This window comes from Juglans microcarpa x Juglans regia, chromosome 7D, assembly GCF_004785595.1.
Source record: "Juglans microcarpa x Juglans regia isolate MS1-56 chromosome 7D, Jm3101_v1.0, whole genome shotgun sequence".
Lineage (NCBI taxonomy): Eukaryota > Viridiplantae > Streptophyta > Magnoliopsida > Fagales > Juglandaceae > Juglans > Juglans microcarpa x Juglans regia.
The window spans coordinates 13,784,310-13,807,335 of NC_054606.1; the positions used below are offsets into that span (position 1 = coordinate 13,784,310).

Consider the following 23,026-nt stretch of genomic DNA (forward strand, 5'->3'; position numbering starts at 1 on the left):
GTATCAAACCACGACCCCACAGTCTACATACAAGCATGACAATACCAAAATCACCGTTCAACGAGGTTTATTAATTATTATTTCTCATGTGTTGTGCTTGGAGTAGTGGAAAAATTAATACGCACCCCACCCTCTACATAACTAATAAAATGCATGCATTTTTTATTTTTTATTTTAAAAAAAGTGAGGACTAGTTAATGAGCGATTTCTCTCTCATCACTAGTATCCTCCCTAAGGTCACACACTTCCATTTCGCTACTTTTATTTTTAGAAATATGAAATTTATAATCATAGAATGCATAAGTATTGCACATTTTTTTTATTTAAAAAATAATAAATATTAGACTTATATGAAACAAATTAATTTTTTAACGGTAAACTCTAACTTTTTTAAAAGAAATACGTGACATTTACATAACCTAAAATTGTATCTAACATTACTACTTCCTATTTTTCCGCCTCTGGATTCACTTTTTTCCATCAACCAATCCTTCTATTGATAGCATTTAGGATCCGTGTGTACCATAGGAAGTGTTACACGTCATCCTTTTATCATAATTTATCATCATTTGTCTTTGTATTTGTTTAAAATAAATAAACAAATCATATAAAAAAACAATACCGCTACTGGTATAAGAGTTGGCGCAGGAAGTTGCGCACGCCTACCACGTCAGCTATAATTAATAAATAAAAAAAAAGAAAATGAAAGATGAAAACACGAACGAAAGTTGCAAAACTAGACCATCTGAGGAGAGTTCCGTTCGTCTCCCTCACATTGATTTTTGCAACTGATTTCCGACCCACATCATTCCTCATATGCGAATTATAAGAAATGCCGATTCCGATCAAATAAATCCAAAAATGAATTTGATTCATAGTTGTAGAACGATTCAACCTGCACCCACCGAAAATGCAAATCTTAGCCATGCCTTGCGAATTCTAGACCCCCTATTCCATGAATTGATCCTATTTTTCTAAACAATTTTTTGATCCATTTTCATTCTCGAAACACAAGATTATAAACTCAACACATCATTAACAACGACCCTTTTTCAGGCTTCGATTATAATATAAAGACGTATAGAGGCAAGGAAATTGGAATTTATGTACAATGATCTTTGAGAAAAGGACATTTTTTTTCAAAAGAAAAGGAAATTTAAGTAGAGAAGAAACCAATAGAAGCAGCAAGACTAATCTGGGGTTTGGGCTCCCAAACCCAATCAAGAACCTCCAATTTCTCCGGTCTAGCAATCTTCATCTTGAGGCTCCGAGCCAAGACAGAAGCACAAGAAGCCAGATCAATCTCAAATCCACTTTCAGCACCACCAGCTGCCTTGCATTCTTCACCCTCTTTTCATACTCCTCCGCCACCAACAAAGCAATATTCGACATCTTTGACTCTCGATTTTTTAGACACTTTTGGATAAAACAAGCCACAAGAAAATTTCACCTAGTATACAAAAATCAAAGTCATCCTCCAGCGGGAAGGTTTATTATTTTCCAGAATTGATCAAAGGGATCATACTCATAAAACATAAACAAGAGTAATTACTAGAACTGTTCAAGTACACCACCACCATTAAGTTCCCAACTGGGTTTTCAAATTGACCAAAAACCCAGAAAACTCTCGAGAAAATTTCAAAACTTGCCGACTTACTCAATCTTTCAATCCATCAAATAGGGTATTAGATTTATGCAGGGTTTTGATATGTTCAGAAACCCATCTTAGGTCACGGGAAGCTTTGGAGATGGAGGAGGGAGATGGAGGATAATGGAGGAGGGAATCCGAATAGAGAGTTAGTGGAAACGCACCGTTTAAAAATCTCAATGAAACGCACCGTATCATTTTACGCGTAGATGCCACCAGCTTTTCGTGCGCAACTTCCTGCGCCAACTTACCTGCATTTATCATTTTCCATAAAAATAAAGAGTTTTGTTATGTCCAAGCGAATTCGTGCACCATATCTCGTACCGATGATTTTTTTAATTTAAAAAAAAATAAAAAATATTTTTTGAGAGAAGAAGAAAATCTCCTATATCATGAAAATTATTTTCATTTTTAATTCATATCATTTTGTTAAACATATGTATTATATATCAATATTAGTACATAAATTGGTGCACGAACCTGCTTGTAATAAGATTTTTCCAAAAAGAAAACCTTTCATAAAACACCGCTATGTAATCGCCAATTTGTTTTTATGCCACGTCAGAGGATTTATTAAAAAAAAAAACCGAATAGACTTTCTTTCCCCTCTATTTCATCACACCTTGTTTCTCCTTCTCTCCCAAGCTTCTTTTATTTTCTTCCACAAAGAAAACTCCTTCCCAATTACCATGGCCATCATCTTTGTAGCTCCAAAAACCCATATGACTTCGACCAGACGATATGAAAACTTTATCATCATCAATTTTTAGTCTCCGTGGGAACTGTGAAGAAGACTGTTTCGGGCCAGAAACGATGATCTGCCAAAGATTGCTCGTCTTAGTGCTACAAATACTTGTATATTTCAGTTATAATGGATGCCATTTCACCAATGTTTATGTTTTCTCAAATTTGAAATGAGAAAGGTAATTCTGATACCCAATTATGGACAGAATCACAAATAAAAAAATACGAAGATGCAAAGAAGTGCATGTTTCAGAGTGTTTTGCTCATAAAAGGAAAATCTGTTTGCAGATCTCGAGAGCAGTCGCTCGTGAGTCTTCGTGGGTCTTGTGATCTGTAAATATAAATATGAGCAATTGGAAGGGAGAAACCCGCCCCCAGGGGGGTGGGGTTTGGGGAAGGAGATTTCAGAAGAGAAAAATGAACAAAATGCAGTACTAGGAATGAAAATTTCGAGAGAAGCATGAAACGTCATCATTTTGTTATTACCAAATGGGCGGTGATTACCCAACGTTTCCCCAAGCCCGTTGCCATTGGCATTTTTCCTCATAAAACCTATGGAACAACAATGTTTCAACCGTTCGGTCCCTGAAAGTTCAAGTCTCAGCAATCATGATGGTAAAGCAGAGCGTTCGAGAATCTCTCTCTCTCTCTTTTTTATTTTTTTATTTATTTTTATTTAAAAAAAAAATAATGAAGTTATTTATGCCTCATAAAGAAGAGATACATATCTACCTACTTGGATTTGAATAATAGATGCGAATTTCAGATCACTCATTACTCAAAGGATTGTGACTGAAGCATCCGAACCTTTTCCCACTTACATGGACCCCAACATTTGTGCAAAAATCATTAATGACATCTCCTCTTGCATTCAAGCCACCACGTTTAAACTAAATAAAATCCACATATTTTTACAATTTTTATATTTTAATAAATATATCTTCCAAATCCAATATATATATAAGCGTATTAAATCTTAAATACAGGTTTTGTGGATTTTATTTTTATGAATCAATAAACATAATTAATCTAATTAACTTTAATGATATAAGCGTATTAAGTTTTAAAAATGCAATTTTTAATATAAAAATAAATAAATTTAATAATTTGTGGATAGAAGTTCCCACCAATGGGTCCTTTTTTTTTTTCTTTTTATAAATTACTAGCATTCAAGAATAATATGTGATTTTATGTCCACATACTGTTGTACAAAAATATAAGAGGCCATGCAAAAGGTTGAAAGGTGAAAGACTGATTTTGCAATCATGTTAAAACAAAGCAAAAAAAAAAAAATGTAAGTAATGTAAAAATATAAAATATATATATATATATATATATATATATATAAAGCATGAAAAGGAAACATTAACAGTAGAAAAGAAAAAAAAAAGGGTGAAAACAATGAACATTAAAAAGGCAAATTCAAAGTACAAGGCACAAAAATAAAGAAAATGTAATAAAATAAAATAAAATAAAGGAGGACAGAGAAAGATAAATAATCAGTGACAAGGTGAGACAAAGCCCTGTGGCATAAACAAAAGAACCCGAAAATGGCGGGTCAAATCATCCACTTACATTATATTATTGTTTACACTTTACACTTCTAGCTCACTTGCTCACACCTAGTCCTTTCACATTCGCCGTTCTCTCTCTCTGTCTCTTGGGTTCTCTCCGTCAGATCCAGGTCTGTTTCTGGGTCCTTGCTAAGGAGTTTTTCATTCAATTCTTGAAGTCACTTTGATTCAGGTGGTAGCGTTTATGTTATGTTTGGTTATTGAGAAATGAAAAGAGAAGAAGCATTTTTTTCTTTTTTGTCCTCGTTTTGCTTTTCTTGATGTTTCCAGATCATGATTTACTCTGCCCAGCTGAATGGTATTACTTTAGGTTCTCTCTAAGAGTAGGGTTGTTTGTCTTGTTGGGTCTTAGAGAATGAGAAGGCTAAGCAAGTTATGGCCTTTTCCCCCTTGATTGTTTTATACGTTACATTGGTATCCAAATGGGCTATTAGATTTTTGTATATAGTCGACAGTTACATATAAAAAAAGTATATGGTTGACAGCTGATTGAATGGGTGATGAGGGTAAAATGGAGTGTTAAATGGATTTTTTTATTTTCTTTATGTTGATTGTGGTTTCTGTTGTGGCAGGACGTGAAAGAACAAGAAAGAGAAAGTATAACATTGATTCGATTAGATTAGCTGTTAGTGTATTTGCGCACCTGGATTTTTGCATTTAGTTTTATATTCATTCCTGTTTGTTATTATCATTTCTTACTGTCATGAGGTTAAGCTCTTCAACAGAGCTCTTTATTCCTATAAGATGAGTTTAAATTGCCTGAGAGTGAGTGGATACTGCTTTATATTGATCTGGTTTTTGGAACCTCTAATCGGCACCTTTTCCAATTTGGGTTTACAAAATCTTACACTCGTCCTTATTTCCATTTTCTTTTTTTTTTTCTTTTCGTTTAAAATGCTAATGAAACTTGAAAACAAAAGGATGATGTTCCGAGCCTCGGATCATTTTCAGCAAAGTTTTGGAATATTTTTTTGAAGTTGGCTGTTAGAACATGCTTTCTATGACATTTCCAATCTTGTACCCTTTTCTTTATGACTCTTAACACTTTTGATATCCTGTATCAATCATAGGCAACTTTACTTTCTGATGTAAAGCTGGCTGCAGGCATATGAATGAATTTAGTTGGGACTCTTACCCCTTTCTCTTTCTTAGTGACTAAATTGATGATGTTGACTGTGCTACTGGATGCATGAATTTTGATGCAGGCTTGTTTATGGGGTGTTGTTGGGGTTTTATGATTTAGACAGGCAAAATTTGCAAACAGTTGTTTCCATGTCAACTGTTTGACGATTTATTGAAGCTGGGTGGCAAAGGGAAGCATTTCACCACTTACGGTTGAGTGTTTTCGTCTACGAATTGAAGTTTCAAAAATTGGGGGAAGATAATGGAAGAAATACAGTCTCAGTCTGATAATTACAGGTCGTCTTCATCTTCAGCGAGTAGCCCCACAAGTAGGGTGCCCTCAAGTAACTTTTTCTATTTGCGTAAACCTGGTTCACTGAGACAACCCATATCGTTTGAGGATTCACCAGAATGGGAGGATACAGATATTGACGTAAAGGTGGAGGAAGGAGGAGACTCAATTAATGTTGTGGCAACTCCAGCCTCCCCATCACTCTCGAAGCTTAATAGTGGGTCCTTGCCATCTCCACCATTACCAGAGGGTGCAGTTGTTGCAAGAAAAATGGCAGGGGCATCAGTTGCGTGGAAAGACTTGACGGTTACAATAAAAGGAAAAAGGAAGTACTCTGACAAGGTTGTTAAGAGTTCAAATGGTTATGCATTGCCAGGAACTATGACAGTAATCATGGGTCCTGCTAAATCAGGGAAATCCACTCTACTAAAGGCTATTGCAGGTTTTTAATCATGTGATCTCTTGTAATTTCAAATTGAGCATTTAATTGTGCCTTTTCCTTTCATCTTTTTTGATGTTTTGAAACTCAAATACTGTTCCCTTTTTACTTTAGGAAGATTACATCATTCAGCCAAAATGTATGGTGAAGTGTTCGTTAATGGGGCAAAATCACACATGCCTTATGGATCATATGTAAGCCCTGTACTTCACTTGCTATTGGGTTTTCATTTCTTTGGTTTGGTACTTTCATTGCATCCCTGCTGTTATTCGCTTATGTATGCTTTCAATCTTTCCCCTACAGCTACCTTTATCCTTTTTCAGTATAAAAATTCCTCTCCTGATTTTATTTGGCATATTGAGTTTAGATCTACAAGCCTAATCTAACCTGAGTGAAAGTAATCCTTGGGGAATCCTTTCCTAACTCTTTATCTTGGGCCCTCAAGCTGGAAGTATCGGCAGATCTCCCATTATAAAAGTAAAAAGTGCTTAATTATTACTTTTAGGTCCCCTTTGGATGTTGAGTTGAGTTGAGTTGAGATGAATTGAGTTCTTTATGAATGGTAGTGAGTTGAGATAGTAGAGTGAGTTTTGTGAGGCCTACCTAAGATGAGTTTAGATGTGTTTGAATATTAAGATGAGTTTAGATGTATTTATGAGAAGTTGAAAATGGTTGTGGGTCCCGCGTGTAAAGATGTGTTGAGTTGAAAAAAGTTGTGAGTCTCACGTGTAAAGAGGTTTTGAGTTGAGATGAGTTTAGTGATTTGAGAGTTGGGTGTTTGGATGTTAGATTCAATTTAAAATTAGACTGATCTCAGTTTAGTCCAAGTTCCAAACGGGGCCTTAGCTGTCCATTTCAGAATCAAGCTTTATTTTAGTGGAAGAATTAGTGATTCCATAACCGATTATGGTTGAGTGCAACAATCAAACAAAAAAAATTAATGTGTCATGTTGCTTTGGGGTTTTCACTTTATACTTTTCCTATTTGTAGGGGTTTGTTGAAAGGGAGACCACTCTGATTGGATCCCTCACTGTCCGGGAGTTTCTGTACTATTCGGCACTGCTTCAACTTCCTGGTTTCTTTTGTCAGAAAAAGAACGTAGTAGAGGATGCCATCTATGCTATGTCTCTTGGTGATTATGCAAACAAATTGATAGGTGGACACTGTTATATGAAGGGCCTTCCCAGTGGTGAAAAACGACGTGTTAGCATTGCCAGGGAACTTGTGATGAGGCCGCGTATCTTATTTATAGATGAGCCACTTTATCATCTTGATAGGTATTTTTCCTATTTCTTGATTTGTATTTTACTGGGTGTTACTGTCTTACCTGTAACTTTCTACTTTCTTCCTGTCATACTGAACCGCAATTAGATGATGCTCTACAGTTTTAGTTGGTAGGACCATATTAAACACTCTTCACAGTATATGTGTGCATAGAACTGGCTGAGTTCCCTGCATCATAAAGTTTCCAAGAAATTGCATCTGGTCTGTAAAATTAGAATGGTTATGATAGTGAGAGTCTCAATTAATGAAATTCGGCTAAAATATGTATTTGTATAGCTTTATGATAATTTGGCTTCAGGCCCGTGCTAATGTAGCAATTATATACTTCTTGTATACTTGGCTTATGTCTTTCACGCATTTTTATTATAAAAAATGGTAATCATTCCATTGGTGCCAATAATTTGATTTTCAATTCGTTGGATGTTTCCTTGTAAATCCTTGTATACTTTAGACAGATTATTGCACTCACTGTTTTCTCATAACGTTTATTCTTCCTGTTTAAAATGTTTTTGCCACTGCCGTGTTTTAGCTAAATTATATGATCTCATCTTGTTCAGTGTATCTGCACTTCTGATGATGGTTACATTGAAGAAACTTGCAAGCACAGGGTGCACTCTTATTTTTACCATTTATCAGAGCATCACAGAAGTCTTTGGCCTTTTTGACCGGATTTGTCTGCTTTCGAATGGGAATACTCTGTTTTTTGGAGAAACTTTGGCTTGCTTGCAGGTAAATTGTAATCTGTTGATGATTTTCGTACAGCTATTGAATTTATGGTTTTCGATAAAGAAATAGATAATGAAACCATCGAGCCCATCATACATGGGCCACCAAACATATAAACACCTTTCATTCCCATATATCAGAAGGGAGAAATAAGGTTCAGGAACTGATATATTTCTAGTAAATCTCAAGTCTTGTTTCTATTTTATTAGGTACTAAATGGAGCATTGTTGGCTATTATTAATTAACATGCCTTCTGCTGATGCAGCACTTCTCAAATGCTGGATTTCCTTGCCCTATTATGCAAAGTCCTTCCGATCACTTTTTACGTGCTATAAATGCTGATTTCGACAGGATCATTGCCATGTGCAAAAATTGGCAGGTAATGGAACATATGCCACAAATTTTAGCGGCTCAATTTTCTTTATTGCCTGATTGAACATATTCTCTGCATGGCCTGAATCAATATAACAGGACGACCATGGGGACTTTTCATCTGTGAACATGGATACTGCGGTTGCAATACGCACCCTTGAAGCAACATACAAATCTTCGGCAGATGCTGCTGCAGTTGAAACTATGATACTAAGACTCACGGAGAAGGTATGATTATTCTGTCTTACTTCTCATTACAGCTATCATAAATTCTGTCTGTTCTTATGTTTGCAGCTTTGGCTGTTTTTGTCATTGCTGCGAGTTACATATTACGCATATAATGTTCGGCCGTGTGGGAGTTTTAGTTCTCTCTTTAATTGTTTTAAGGCAAAAATAATCCATATAAAATGATTGGGTTATTGAGGGCAGCTTACTGTGGCATGTTATGCCATGTTTGCTGCTTGTATTACAACTGAAACCCAGTTTGGTTGATATTTAGGATGCTTAAATTGCTACTGTGGTTTGCACATGGGATGGTGGATGATGAGGATACAATCTTATCTGCGTGTACATTTGAGTGAGTTGTATATGTGGATGGCCATACATTTGCATTCTGTTCAGTGGTTATGCACCTGTTCCACCATGAAGGGAGAGGTTGGTTATCAACAAAAATGACCAAGGGACAAATCCATTTACTTGAGTGTTGTGTGCATAAATAAAATATTGGAGAGAAGGACCTTCCTTGGATAAGAAAAATGGAAATACAGACTTGAATAATTTGGGTGGCTGAGAGCTAAGATTGGAAGATCATAGTTAAATTAAGTTAAGTAGGTTCTTACAATGAGTTTTGAGTGGAGATACTAACTTATCAATAAAAAGTTGAGTGGAGATACTAATGATTTTGAAGTAACTAAACTTGGTTTAAATTTTCCCTTTCTTTAACATTGAAACATTTCCAATTCCGATGCGAGAGTTACTTCAGTCCTCCCTACCTTTTTCTTTATTGCTTTTCTGCATCAAGATGTGTCCAGTTGTTGTTTCTCTACCTTTAATAATATATTCATCGACTTGCTACACACAATTACATACACAGGAAGGTCCACTTCTCAAAAGCAAAGGCAAAGCTAGCACTGCTACTCGAATTGCAGTCCTGACTTGGAGATCATTATTAATTATGTCCAGGGAATGGAAATACTACTGGCTTCGACTTATTCTTTGTATGCTTCTTACTCTTTGTGTCGGTACGGTATTCTCTGGCTTGGGGCATTCTCTGTCTTCAGTTGTGGTGAGTTCCTTAATCTTACTCTGGGAGCAATAATTATGAAATAACGTGTATATATGTGCATGTGCGTGTGCGTGTGCAAATGAAATACTGATCTTTATTCTAGTTGAACTCCTAATGGTTTCACCAATTTTTCTGCTTATAGTTCATTCATATTCCATAACATCCTAACAAGAACCAAATTATAGATGGTTGATTTGTTGAGCCACCATACATCTTGCAACTTGGTTGGTTATCATGATTTATATAATGTGGAAAATATGTCAACGCTTGTTGTTGTAGCAGGCACTTTGCTGATCAGTTCTGACCGACCTGGTGTGCAACCTGTTTTTCTTCTTTCTCTCTCTCTCTTTCTCTCTCTCTCTCCCCAAGAAAGTCTTCTGCTTGCTACCTAGCAGGCATAGGCCTTATATAAACCCCCAAGGAATCAGATGCTATTGGGAGTACCTCACATGGAGGCTCCAAGTACCATTCTGCTTGTGAACCACCCAACTATATGGGCTGCATCAGCTTTAAGTTCTTGCAAAATCATTTCATGAACTTAATTTTCCTGCTTGTGGACATTTTGGTTTCTAACTTTCTAATATATTTATTCGTATGCACGGAAAATATTTATTGCAGACGAGAGTTGCAGCAATATTTGCATTTATATCATTCACTTCACTTCTAAGCATTGCTGGAGTACCGGCACTGATAAAAGAAGTCAAGGTAATCCTGTTCGCTATATATATCTATGTGTATGTATAAATATATATATATATATATATTCTACTTATAAAAAAATATATATATATTCTCTTCTAGGAGCTTGATAATTTTCCAAGATGTGGTTTTCCAAGATGTGGTTGCCGAGCAAGTAATAGAGCCCAACTCATACTAGCTCAAGTATACATCTGATTACTGGTTTTATGGTCTGTTAATTATACATGTCTGTAGTATCCTGTCTGACATTTGAGTTATCTGGATTAATCTCTTAACAGGCGTTCTATAACTGTGATAAAATTTATGGCTGTTTTTGTAAAGCTTTCTTCAACATATCACTGGTCACAGTATTGATGCTAATGATGCCTGAGTTTTTTTTTTTTTTTTGATAAGTAACTAATGATGCCTGAGTTTTTAACAATAAAAGTCACTGTTTTTTACCCAGAAGAGAATGTAGGGCTTATGGGACTCCCATGATCTCAACATAGTTTATAGCATAATAGGAGGCACGCCTATACAGGCATCCATGTGAATTACACTTTCGATAGTTTGTAGTTATTTCTTCTGCTTATTTCTGTTGATAATGTCCTCAGGGACATACTTCAATAATTGAATTGTTTGTTGTCCGTACCTGGATAAAAATGAATTACACTAGGGTATATCCAGCAAAAGTACCTAGACTGATGTTGATTTATTCACAAGCAATGTCACCACTTGAGTGTTAATTTTTTGTTTTCATTTAGCACTATATTTTCCCAGGTTCATATTTTTCTAAAAATTGACTAGATCAATCTGCTTGCCATTTTGCAGATATATGCGAGTGAAGAATCAAACCAGCATTCGGGTGCATTTGTCTTTTTAGTGGGGCAACTTCTCTCTAGCATCCCATTCCTGTTTCTCATCTCCATTTCATCAAGCCTTGTTTTCTACTTCCTTATAGGATTGCGGGATGAATTCAGCTTGTTAATGTACTTTGTGCTGAATTTTTTCATCTGCCTTCTAGTAAACGAAGGACTAATGCTCGTTGTTGTTACCCTATGGCAAGATATTTTCTGGAGCATCTTGACATCGTTATCTATACAAGTGAGTTCCAATTCCCAAAGAAAAAAGAATCATTAAATTTACTTTAGGTCATCATTTGTGAGTCTTTTATTTAAAATTTCCATGCTTTATATGTTTTTATTTTTTAGGCCTTATTTGTGTCCTATCTCTACACACTTCCAATTGAGAAGAGACTGACTTTATCATTTATTATTTTAGATTCATCTAAGGCTGTAAGGATAAATTGGTAATGGAGATAACCTATTATTTTGCAGTTGGTCAAATTGGATTACAAACTGACATGGTGCATGACTGTTGTAGCATTGTTTAGTGTAGGTGGCTCTAGTTGTATATGTATGAAGCATTGTTCTACATAAACAAAGTCTGAGCTCATTCACTTTGGTGCAATACAAGAATAATGATATGATCAACCATGTTTGGTTTCTGGCTATTTAATTACCTTCCATATTCTAATAGTCGAGATGAATGGCATTTCAGGTATTGATGATGCTTGCCGCGGGCTATTTCAGAATTCGAAATGCTTTGCCTGGAGCAATGTGGAAGTATCCACTATCCTATATTTCTTTCCATACATACTCTATTCAGGCAAGTACAAGGCCATTCTATTATATGCCCCACAGCAAATCAAATTGCTGGCTTTCGATTCTAAATTTCTAACTTAGGGCAAGAAACAATACTCAAAACCTCATTTTTGATTTTTTTTTTCCCCGGCAACGGCACTATTTGTTTATATTTTACCTATCAATTTTTTTTTTATATTTATATATATATATATATTTTTATTTTTTTCCGTGCTTAATGATCTTGTACTCTTTAGTTCATTTTCAATTCATTTTCGTGTTTTAGGGCCTCTTGGAGAACGAGTATCTAGGGACTGACTTTGCAGTTGGGCAGGTGAGGACCATATCTGGGTTTCAGGCCCTTCGTAGTGCATACGACATATCTTCAGACTCTAATTCCAAGTGGGAAAATTTACTAGTCTTGTTTCTTATGGTGGTTGGATATCGCATTTTCGTGTTTGTTTTACTACGTTTTTGTGTTGGGAAAAAGAAGTCCGTACTCAAAATTTTTCAATGTAATGTGGACAAGACAAATACAAGATGAATGAAAGTAATACTGTAAGCACATTTGCTTAGCTTGTGCAATTAAGTCTATGAAAATCTGTGATGAATGATAAAAATGCATGAGATTCATGTTTTGAAGCTTTTGCTGCTCAAGTGTCTACCATTATTATTAAGATTCGGTCTTCGAGATTGTCTGGCTTGGTGTGTCATGCATTATTCAATCATATATATCCTGGGTAGTTGGAGACTCTAAATTACTGTTGAACGTGCATGGGGACTGAGCTACAGATGTGTCTGGGTTCTGGGATTACTGTTGAAAGCGCATGCTGATTGCAGATTTTTTGTAAGTTCACATGGTTGGGTTCTAGCCTTTAGATCTTTGATGAAGGAGTCCATATTCTGCTCTGATGAACCATTTGCAGTCGTTGCATTTTCCAATTTCTCCCTCACCTGCCCAATTGCTTTCATGTACTCATCCCTTGCTTTTCCACTCATCAAACGGTTAATATTCTCTGAGACTTCCTCCTTAGTGATCGGCATTCTATTGCTTAAGTTGCTCCCTATCTTCCAATCGTCGACCACTAGTTTGCGATTGGTGAATTGATCGGTAAGCAACGGGAAACATAATAGTGGTGTTTTACACCATATACTTTCTAATATTGAGTTCCACCCACAATGGGTTAGGAATCCTCCGATCGCCGGGTTGGTCAACACCGCATGCTGACTGCACCAAGGTATGATCATCGCACGGTTGCCGACCTCCTCGTCATATCCGACTGGCAGTGGATTGACACAATCGGAACTCACAATATCGGCCCGGAGAATCCAAACAAAGTAGACTTTGCTAAGTGAAAGCCCATTAGCAATTTCTACTAGGTCTCTATGAGTAACATGGGCGTAGCTACCAAATGAGACATACAAGACCGAGCCTTTCGGCCTGTTGTTGAGCCATTGGGTGCAATCCGACTCAGACCAAAGGCTCGTAGACACAATGCTCTTCTGGAAACCAGATGGGAAAATGGGACCAATAGCGTAGAATGGCATTTGGGCTTGTAAAGCTGATATGGTCTCGAATTCAAGCTCTTCCACAGTGTTGCATAGAACAAAATCCGCACCTCTAGCATCCTGAAACGCCTTGAAAACTATCTGATGGCACACCGATGATGTGTCGGTCTCTTGAAGATACGACATCATGTCCTTTGGTTCTATAGATTGGACGCCTGGTATGTAGTCTATGGCGTCTGTGCGAATATCTGATATATGATAGAAGTTGAATACAGATGTGTTGGTGTAAAAACAATGGTATGTGTAAAAAGCTTAGCAAAGCCATTTATACGAACAACCCATTTTGAGAGAAAAAGGACGAGCAAATGAAACATATGGGCATAGCTAGCTAGTTACCATGAGAACCAAAATGACCATTCTCTTGAAGAAGATCCAGATGATAATACAACGTAAACACCAAAGCAGGCTCTGTCCAGAAGGAAATATAAGACAGCCCAAACTTCTTGGCTATAATTGACGGCCACACGAAGAACGTATCCGCAATCAAACAACAAACTCGTGGCTGTGCAGATCTCACAATTTTGCCCACCATCTCGTCTACATGTGCCGAGAAGACGTGCAACAAGGCAGCCATGAACTGGTCGTGGTTGAGCGAGCGGTCGAACTCCACAGGGAGGCCGTCGGACACGGTAGTGTAGCGTATGTCAAGGCCGGATTCGTGGACGCCAGAGAAAATGTCGTCACCGGTGTTGTTGGTTTGTGCTTTGGAGGTCTGGTGGTGGATGGAGTGCGTGTTGATGAAGGTGATGGTGAAGCCTCGGGATGCTAGCTTTATGGCTAGGTGGACGGATGGGATCACGTGGCCTTGAAGTGGGTAGGGAATGAATATGGCATGAGGTTTTTGATTTACTTCGGAGTTTGCCATTGTTGCAGAGAGAGAGAGAGAGAGAGAGAGAGAGAGAGAGAGAGAGAGAGAGAGATTTCGATGTCGAGGAATACTGTGTATATGTGAAATCCTGAAGTGTAACTGATTTGACGCAGAGTAAATGAACTAGAATGGCGGAATGCGACTCGTTTATGAAGGAGATGTGTGGACATTATGATCAGTAAGAAGTCACTACGTCTTATAGAACACCAAAATACAACAACTTTGGCTGGTATTAGAGCACTGGCGTGTAGGTAAATGTAAATGCAAATAAAGATTTAGCGAACAATTTTATTAAATTGTCTACATTGAAAGAGGTTGGCACATAATAATTTAATTATTAATTAACATATTATCAGTATAATTGCAAAATATGAAAAAAGAATTAAGAAAAATATTATTATTATTATTATTAAATTAATAATATTTTATTATTATTTTGACTAACTGATAAATAATCTAACGTGAGAATCTCTCTTGAATGGAATAGACAAAGGTAAAACATATGATTTTAGCCAAATTTCACTTTTATCTTTGCTTATACCAATGCTAATGCTCTTCAACCAGTTACATATGTTAGAAAAGCAGCTCTGCATTATACAACAACAACCCATTTTACGACAATGATACATTTAGGTTTTATTTGGATACAGACATGCTTCTATTTTATCTCAATATCCAAATATCACAAATGCAAGTACTTTTTAATTTTTATTTTTTAACTTTTTTATCTAATCATACAACTTTCACAAACTTTTGAACAAAATACAAAAAAAATAATTCAATTTTTTTTAATTATATAATATTTTAACTTTATAATATTTTTATTCATTTTTTTCTTCTTCCTTTCCCAAAACCCCATAAAACATTTTAATTTAAACAATTTCTAAGTGCATATTTGGGATTGCCGTGGGAATTATAGCTTATGCTTTAGAGCTTATAACTTATAGCTTAAGTAATAAGTTCTACTATTGAAAAATTATTTACTATTTAATAATCATATATTCAAAACACTTTCTAACAAGTTATATTTGTTTGAAAATATTAAAAAAGTGCATTATGAAATAGAAATGAAGATCATTTGATTTTTTAAAGAATATGACTATATATCCTTAGAAGTTTGAAAATTGTAATTATTTGAAAGTTGTATGAGTGTTTTTGTCAATTAACAGTCTTTTTAAAATTTGAACTATTTCCAGATTATCTAAAAAAATACGTTTGAGGAAAAGCAAAATTCTGCTTTTTTAAAAGTACTTTTTAGTGTATTTGAAATTAAAAAATATTTTAATATGTAACACCTAAACAACCTAATTTTTCTGTTAAAAAGCTTTTAAAGCTATTTAAGCACTTTTTTAAAACTCTTAACACAACCCCAAACAAATCCTAACTCTTGCAAACTCAACTCAAATATCTCACTACTACTCACAAATATATCAATTTATTTCATCTCAAATTACTATTTAAACCAGATCTTAATGTATCAATAAATATACTTTTCTTTAAAAAAAACTTACGTGGATTACAACTAGTTATATTTGTATTCTGCACTCATCATAAGAGTTTTGCTACCGAACGACCAGGGCAGCCCAGGGGCACACGTGATTTGGTGTCCTCTTTCATTATATTTTGAGTAATGTTAGGTGTGGAGCAACACAATACCATAGCCTATAGTTGGGCCCAGTCCACCACTAGGGACAAGAAGAAAAACAAGAAAGAGACAATGAGAGACATGAGAGCATACAAGTGTCAAGGTCAGAGGGGTCAAAGGGAAAATAGGAAGAGAATGAAAGCTGACACACGCAAGGGAGACCGGTCACCTCATGGCAGGCTGGCATGTGCAGTGAAGGGTTAGACACGCAACTACCAACAGTTACAGGAAGAGGATCGTATAAAAGGGGATGTCCAGACAACTTCAAAGCATGCTTGATTAGATCATCTTCTTCTTCAGTAAACCTCTTGAGGAAGATGGCATCTCCAACGGGAAGAGCTCCAACCTTCTTTGTACAATGAGATATGAGGGACTATAAGACTGTAAACAAATATATTGTAGTAGAAACTCCCTTCCCTAAACCCCGTTGACGTAGACCAATTGTCGAACCACACAAATCTTGGTATCCATCTCTCTTTACTTTCTCTTCACTTATTTTCTATTCATTGCTATGGACGTATGCATTGCCACCGTACAGTAGTACCAGAACACTGTCGGGGACTCCAAACAACACCGATCGAGGCCCAGTCAACTCAATGGGCCGGGAATGAATTTTTCTCTCCCTTCAGCCTGTTGTGCAATTTTTACAACATCAACAGTGCCGTCTGTGGGATTCGTTTCACTTTGTACGCCGGAGGTGGTAGGACGATTTTTCAATGCACTGAATAAATTTTGAATGATGAATGGAACTCCTTCTAGAAATGTATTCTTAGCTTTTTGAATTTTTACTTTTACAAAAAATGTTGCTGTAGAAAATGGGTGAGTAAATCTTTCCTCACCTAGGTGACGAACCGAGCTCCTCACCTTTGCACTCAGTTCACTCTAATGAACTCTGCAAAGAGTAAGCCCAAGGTAAGGATCAATTGCCTAAAAGTCACACTGCCCTTTCCAGTGGGCGAACACTGTGCACTTAAAGTGCACAGTAACACACAAGCATTGCACCTCACAGGCACAGTACTTGGATAGGCACTGTGCACATAAGTGCATAGTGCCATGCACGTTCGACATACATGCATGCACGATCACTGTGCATTCACAATGCAAGGGGCACGACAAGGGGCACCCAGCACCGCGAGCCCAATTGACCCGCAAGTGATCACCACCAAGATCACTGGCGGTTTTTGGCTCCACAGTCATAGCCCCAGTCATGGGGTGGAATAGTGCGCCCCGTGCACACTGAGGTCATGGCAACTTTCAGCTGCGACACAGTAGGAGAGAGCGTCGTGGCCCACCATGTGGTTCACCGGCGTCTTTCGCCTCCATCGGTACGTCGCCAACCCACCCTAGTGGACTCTATTGGGATAGCCACATGTGCAAACTCGCATGTGGTGGAAACCACGAAGCCCAGCTTTGCTGTCGCATGGCTAGGCTACCTCCAACCACCCAGCGGACCACCGATGCAGTCTACTGCCCATGAGGTTGTTGCCGACCACCCTAGCTGGCAGGCGGCTATTGTTGGCCACGCATGTCGTGCACCAACGTGCACGGCGAGCTCACGGCAGCTCCATGTCTCCGCCGTCGGTCACTACCTAATCAGCGTAATATTCTACCGACGTGAAGGTTGTTGCTGATTGCCCCAGCCAACCAAAGGTAGTCGTTAGCCGCCCATGCACTGCACGCAACGTGCGCCAATCCATAGGGCGAACTCATGGCGCTGCTGTGAACATTGTCTCCATGCTGGCGATCACCACCTAAACCACCGACATCTTCAGCCACCCTCGAGGTGGTCCCACTGCAACAAGCAAAGGTGGCCCACGGCCATACAGGTCCCGTGCGCGAAACTACACCACACAGGGTCCTACTCTGCTCATGGCCTTCCACGGCCACCCCTTAGAGGGCAACGCCTCCACCTCAGCACGGGAGAGACCTGCACCAAGCTCTCCTCAGCACGGCAATCGAACACACTTGGTTGGGCTCGAACAGTCTGTACTTCCATGAGACTCGGATGCCATTGATTCGGCTCAGACAGTGCCCACTTGCAGGCCCCGCTCTGCTCTGCTCTATTGCTTTGTTGCGCTGCTACATTGCTCTGCTCTGCTCCGCTGCTCTACACTACTCCTCTGCTTAGGGCTCTCCCAACCGGCTCCACCAAAGAGTTCTCCCTAGAGGACTCTCCCAGAGGGCTCCACCAGAGAGCTCTCAGTAGAGGGCTCACTCTAGAGGGCTCTCCCGACAAGCTCACTCGGTAGGCTTTCCCTAGCAGACTCACCCGGCAGACTCTTCCAACAGGTAAGCACGGACTCCCCCCAACTAACAATAGCTCCCGGTTTATCTCTCTTAACTTATGTGAATTTTGTTTCTATTAACAAAGTTATTTCCTATGGCTCGGAATGATAAATGCCGGCAATATGGGCTACTCGGGTGTCCCAATGCGGCTCCATCGGAACAAATCGACGGGCACTAATGCCAGTCTTCTCGACAAGGACAAGCATTTTCGTCATACAAACCCAGTCTCTTGGTTGGCCATGATGCATTGGCAAAGGATCAGAGCCTTGAACTCTGTCCGAATAACAGCCAGTCGGAACACAAGTCCCTTGACTTGCCGACCTTCGTGCCAGGTTGCTGCCTGCGATGCATTGGCTAATGATCAGAGCCCTCGAGCTTTGCCTTAAACAACGGCCAATAGAAGCACAAGCCAGTCCCTTGGCTGGACTTGCCGACCTTCGTGGGGTACAAGCTCAGTCCCTTGATTGGGCACGACGCATTAGCTAAGGACTAGAGCCCCGAGCTCTGCCCGAATAACAGTCAGTCGGAACACAAGTCCTTTGACTTGCCGACTTTCGTGCCAAGTTGCTGCTTGCGATGCATAGGCTAAAGATCAGAGCCCTCAACCTCTGCTTTAAACAACTGCTAGTCGGAACACAAGCCAGTCCCTTGGCTGGACTTGCCAACCTTCGCGGGGTACAAGCTCAGTCTCTTGATTGGTCACGATGCATTGGCTAAGGAGTAGAGGCCTAAGCTCTGCCTGAATAAAAGCCAGTCGGAATACAAGTCCTTTGACTTGCAGACCTTCGTGCCAGGTTACTGCTTGCGATGCATTGGCTAAGGATCATGCCTTAAACAATGGCCAGTCGAAACACAACCGAGTCCCTTGGCTGGACTTGTCGACCTTCAAGGGGTACAAGCTCAGTTTCTTGACTGGCCACGATGCATTAGTTAAGGACCAAAGCCTCGAGCTCTGCTCTAATAATAACTAGTCGGATCACAAGTTCCTTGACTTGCCGACCTTCATACCAGGTTGCTGCCTGCAATGCATTGGCTAAGGATCAAGGCCCTTGAGCTCTGCCTTAAATAAAAGGCCAGTTGGAACACAAACCAGTCCCTTGGCTGGACCTGCCAACCTTCGCGAGGTACAAACCCAGTCTCTTGATTGGCCACAATGCATTGGCTAAAGACCAGAGCCTTGAGCTTTGCCTGAATAACAGTAAGTCGGAACACAAGTCCCTTGACTTACTGACCTTCATGCCAGGTTGCTGTTTGCGATGCATGGATCAGAGCCCTTGAGCTCTGCCTTAAACAATAGCCAGTCGGAACACAACCTAGTCCCTTAGCTGGACTTGTCGACCTTCGTGGGGTACAAGCCTAGTCCTTCGATTGGCCTCGACGCATTAGCTAAAGGCCAGAGCCCCAAGCTCCACCCAAACAAGAGCCAGTTGGAACACAAGTCCCTTGACTTGCCGACTTTTGTGCCTTCTAGCCACTTTGCGTGAGTTACTTCACAAACTCCAAACAATAAAACGAAAATAAAGGCACCGAACGAACATACACTTTCTGACAACGATAAACATTCAAACAACCCACCACCAAACTAAACATCATACGCGGTCGAGCCAGCCTCCCGCCACATCTGAGTTTCGCGCTCGCAACTTATGCGGTCTAGCTAGCCTCCCGCCACATTCGAGCTCTGCGCTCGTAGCATAAGCAGTCAAGCCAGTCTCCTACCACATCCGAGCTCCGCGCTCACAGCTTAAGCAGTCCAACCAGTCTTCCTTCACATATGAGCTCCCACTCACAGCATAGGCGGTCGAGTCAGCCTCCCACCACATCCGAGCTCCGCACTCGTAACTTACGTGGACGAGCCAGCCTCCCTTCACATCGGAGCTCTTCACTCGCATCATACACGGTCAAATACACCCCCCACCTAAATTAATCCCTGGAGGCATTTATTACTTAAACCAGATTATTTTGTTTTCTTGTCAACAACGTTTGTGGTGTATTTTATCTTAAAGATTCTCAACGACTTTTTGTTAAAACAAGTTGCCCTTAAGAATCACAGGCTTCTGTGGAGGGACAAAATACCATAGCCCATAGTTGGGTCTAGCCCACCACTAGGGACAAGAAGACAAACAAAAAAGAGACAAGGAGGGACATGAGAGCATACAAGTGTCAGAGGGGTCAGAGGGAAAGTAGGAAGAGAAGGGAAGCTGACATGCAAGGGAGACCAGTCACCTCATGGCAGGCTGGCATGTGTAGTGAATGGTCAGACACGCAACTACCAATAGTTGCAGGACGAGGATCGTATAAAAGGGGATTCTAGACAACTTCAACGCGGGCTGGATCAGATCAATTTCTTCTTCAACAAACCTCTTGAGAAAGATAGCATCTCCAACAGGAAGAGCTTCAAGCTTCTTTGTATAGTGAGATATGAGGGATCAGAAGACTGTAAAAAAAAAAAATATTATAATGGAAACTCCCCTCTCTAAACCCCGTGGACGTAGGCCAATTGCCGAACCAGGTAAATCTTAATGTCCACCTCTCTTTACTTTCTATGCATTTATTTTTCATTTACCGTCATAGATGTACACATCACCACTGTACAGCCGCACCGGAACACTGCTGGGGACTCCAAACAACACCGATCGAGGCTCAGTCAACTCAGTGGGCCTTGAATGAATCTTTCTTTCCCTTCGGCTTGTGTGATTTTTACAGGCATTAACATTAGGTACAAGTCTCAAATAAATAAGTTTCACGTAAGTCTTTTGTAAAAAAAATACTAAATATTTAGAAAAATGCTACTCATCATCTTTTTTATTATCATCCTCTCATTCAATGTTTGAAATTTCGTACCATACCGGCTGGTACGGCTGAAATTTTTCGTTTCGGCCGTCCGGTCGGTAGAGGTACAATACCTGTTCCGTACCGGCAAAAATACCGGTTGGTACTGGCCTCAATTTCGGTCTATACCGGCCTATATTTCAGCCGGTACCGACCGATATTTCGGCCTGTGTGTTTTTTTTTTAATATTTTCAAACTACAAACTTATTTTTTAACCCCCAATTCAGACTAGACTATTTATAATTTATATATATGTATTTATATATAATTTATTTATACATAGACTATTATTTTGGAATATAATTTTTATATATATTTATATATATAATTTATTTATATATCGACTATCCCGAAACGTCATCTCGAAACGCTATCCCGAAACGGTACCGGTACCGAAATATTTCGTTCCAATGCCTTGATCGGTATGGCGTCCGGTATGGTATTCAAAACATTGCTCTCATTATCACATGATGTAGTATTAAATGATTAGAGACTATTTATTATATTTCATTTTTTAGCCTATTATTTAATACCACATAAAGGAATGTTGAGATGATGATAATAAAAATATGATAACTAGATTTTTTTTTTCAAATATTAATAAGTTTTTTTACACTTTTAGAGATGTGGTCCACTTTTACAAAAGAATTATGCGAGATTTGTACAAATCATTCATCTTAATCTTTTTTCTCTGACTTATCGTACACAAATCCCAATGTTGATTTTTCTGTTTTCCTTTATGAATTTTTAAAATAAAAAATAAAATAATTTTAAAATAAAACTAACCCACTCCATCGTAAAAAATAAGGACTCTTTCATCTTCCATTTTTTTCTCTCAGTCTGCCTCATTTGTTGTCATAATTTTTCTCAATTCATTTCATTTTATCTGATCATTATAACTTTTCTCAAAAAATAAAGTACATTCACTTGACAATTTGCCCCAAAAAGAAATAAATTTAATTACTCACTCAGCCGGCCACTTGAAACAAAAGAGTAGGTGACGAACTTGAAAGTGAAACAAAACTCTCGAAAAATTCAAACTCAGGGTATGAAAAGAAACTAACGTCTAGGTATATTTGTTTTCACAATCTATCTCAACTCACTTTATCTAATTATTATAACTTTCTCAAATTTCTATACAAAATAAAATAAATAATTCAATTTTTTTAAAATTTTAAACAAAAATATTAAAAAAATATATTATAATAATATTTTATTCAACTTTTAATTTTAATTTCAACTCATCTCATCTCATACCATCTCATCTGAAAACAAACGAGGCCAAAATGGAAAATTCAAGCGGTTATGTGAAAATCTTCGTAAGCTACTGTTTCGATTTTCATCCACCGCCATTCAAAACACAGCAGTAGGTGTGTTGAAGATTTGTTTACCGATCTAAAATATTTATATTTTGAAATTGAGAATGTTCTCTTTTAATTTTTCTAATGGTTTAAGAGGAAAAAAAATCTAAATTTAAAATCTGATCAAAGTATAATAGCTCAATAGAACGTTAAGACCAGAGTGATTACGTAGGTCATTTTACAACAATCATAAATCCCATTGCCGAAAATTGGAATTTAACAAATCTCAAGAGAAATACAAACACAGCAAATGCTAGAGGTGAAAAAAAAATTGGTGAACTGGTAAACTGGACTGGATTGGACCGAACCGGTGGGTTTAGTCCGGTACTGAGTTCAGTTCAATTTGACACTAGTTTCATTTTTTTCAAAACCGTTCAAAATCGATCTGATTTTTTTTTCTAATACCGGACCGGACCGGTTCATATATATATTTATATATATATATATATATTCGGCAAACTTTAGGAATTTTTTTGTAAGAGGGGAAAACTGATCAAAGGAGATGCCAAGAACATTTTTGCTTGAAAAATGTGCAAGTCTGTAAGCTCTGCCTTTTAGAATAATTTTCAAAATTTATGCTCTTTCTTTCAAAAATATCACTTGATCTCATTTTTTACTTTGAACCGGACGTGGGGCTATCACACCGGGCCATTCCTTATAG

The 23,026-nt window shown here is 38.3% G+C and overlaps 2 protein-coding genes across 2 annotated transcripts; one reads left to right on the plus strand and one right to left on the minus strand.

The window, feature by feature from the left end:
* Positions 1 to 3,931: 3,931 nt before the first annotated feature.
* On the plus strand, positions 3,932 to 12,392 carry LOC121239331 (ABC transporter G family member 3). Its single transcript, XM_041136557.1, has 12 exons — positions 3,932 to 4,076; positions 5,172 to 5,822; positions 5,934 to 6,013; positions 6,810 to 7,096; positions 7,661 to 7,832; positions 8,095 to 8,208; positions 8,301 to 8,429; positions 9,295 to 9,486; positions 10,105 to 10,191; positions 10,996 to 11,268; positions 11,725 to 11,832; positions 12,094 to 12,392. Exons 2-12 carry the CDS (start codon positions 5,351 to 5,353, stop codon positions 12,349 to 12,351), a joined length of 2,172 nt encoding a protein of 723 aa, XP_040992491.1. The 5' UTR covers positions 3,932 to 4,076; positions 5,172 to 5,350; the 3' UTR covers positions 12,352 to 12,392.
* Positions 12,393 to 12,417: 25 nt separating this feature from the next.
* Positions 12,418 to 14,339, minus strand: LOC121239333 (UDP-glycosyltransferase 86A2). Its single transcript, XM_041136558.1, has 2 exons — positions 13,713 to 14,339; positions 12,418 to 13,564 (listed from the first exon to the last, which is right to left on the minus strand). Exons 1-2 carry the CDS (start codon positions 14,239 to 14,241, stop codon positions 12,594 to 12,596), a joined length of 1,500 nt encoding a protein of 499 aa, XP_040992492.1. The 5' UTR covers positions 14,242 to 14,339; the 3' UTR covers positions 12,418 to 12,593.
* Between the last annotated feature and the right edge of the window lie 8,687 nt (positions 14,340 to 23,026).

What these genes read in the sequence shown, in the direction of transcription:
- LOC121239331 (XM_041136557.1), top strand. Translation starts at nt 5,351, where the DNA reads ATGGAAGAAATACAGTCTCAGTCTGATAATTACAGGTCGTCTTCATCT. An exon ending in ACATGCCTTATGGATCATAT is followed by an intron (nt 6,014 to 6,809) that starts GTAAGCCCTGTA and finishes TCCTATTTGTAG; the next exon opens with GGGTTTGTTGAAAGGGAGAC. An exon ending in CCACTTTATCATCTTGATAG is followed by an intron (nt 7,097 to 7,660) that starts GTATTTTTCCTA and finishes CATCTTGTTCAG; the next exon opens with TGTATCTGCACTTCTGATGA.
- LOC121239333 (XM_041136558.1), bottom strand. Translation starts at nt 14,241, where the DNA reads ATGGCAAACTCCGAAGTAAATCAAAAACCTCATGCCATATTCATTCCC. An exon ending in TGGTCATTTTGGTTCTCATG is followed by an intron (nt 13,565 to 13,712) that starts GTAACTAGCTAG and finishes ATCATATATCAG; the next exon opens with ATATTCGCACAGACGCCATA.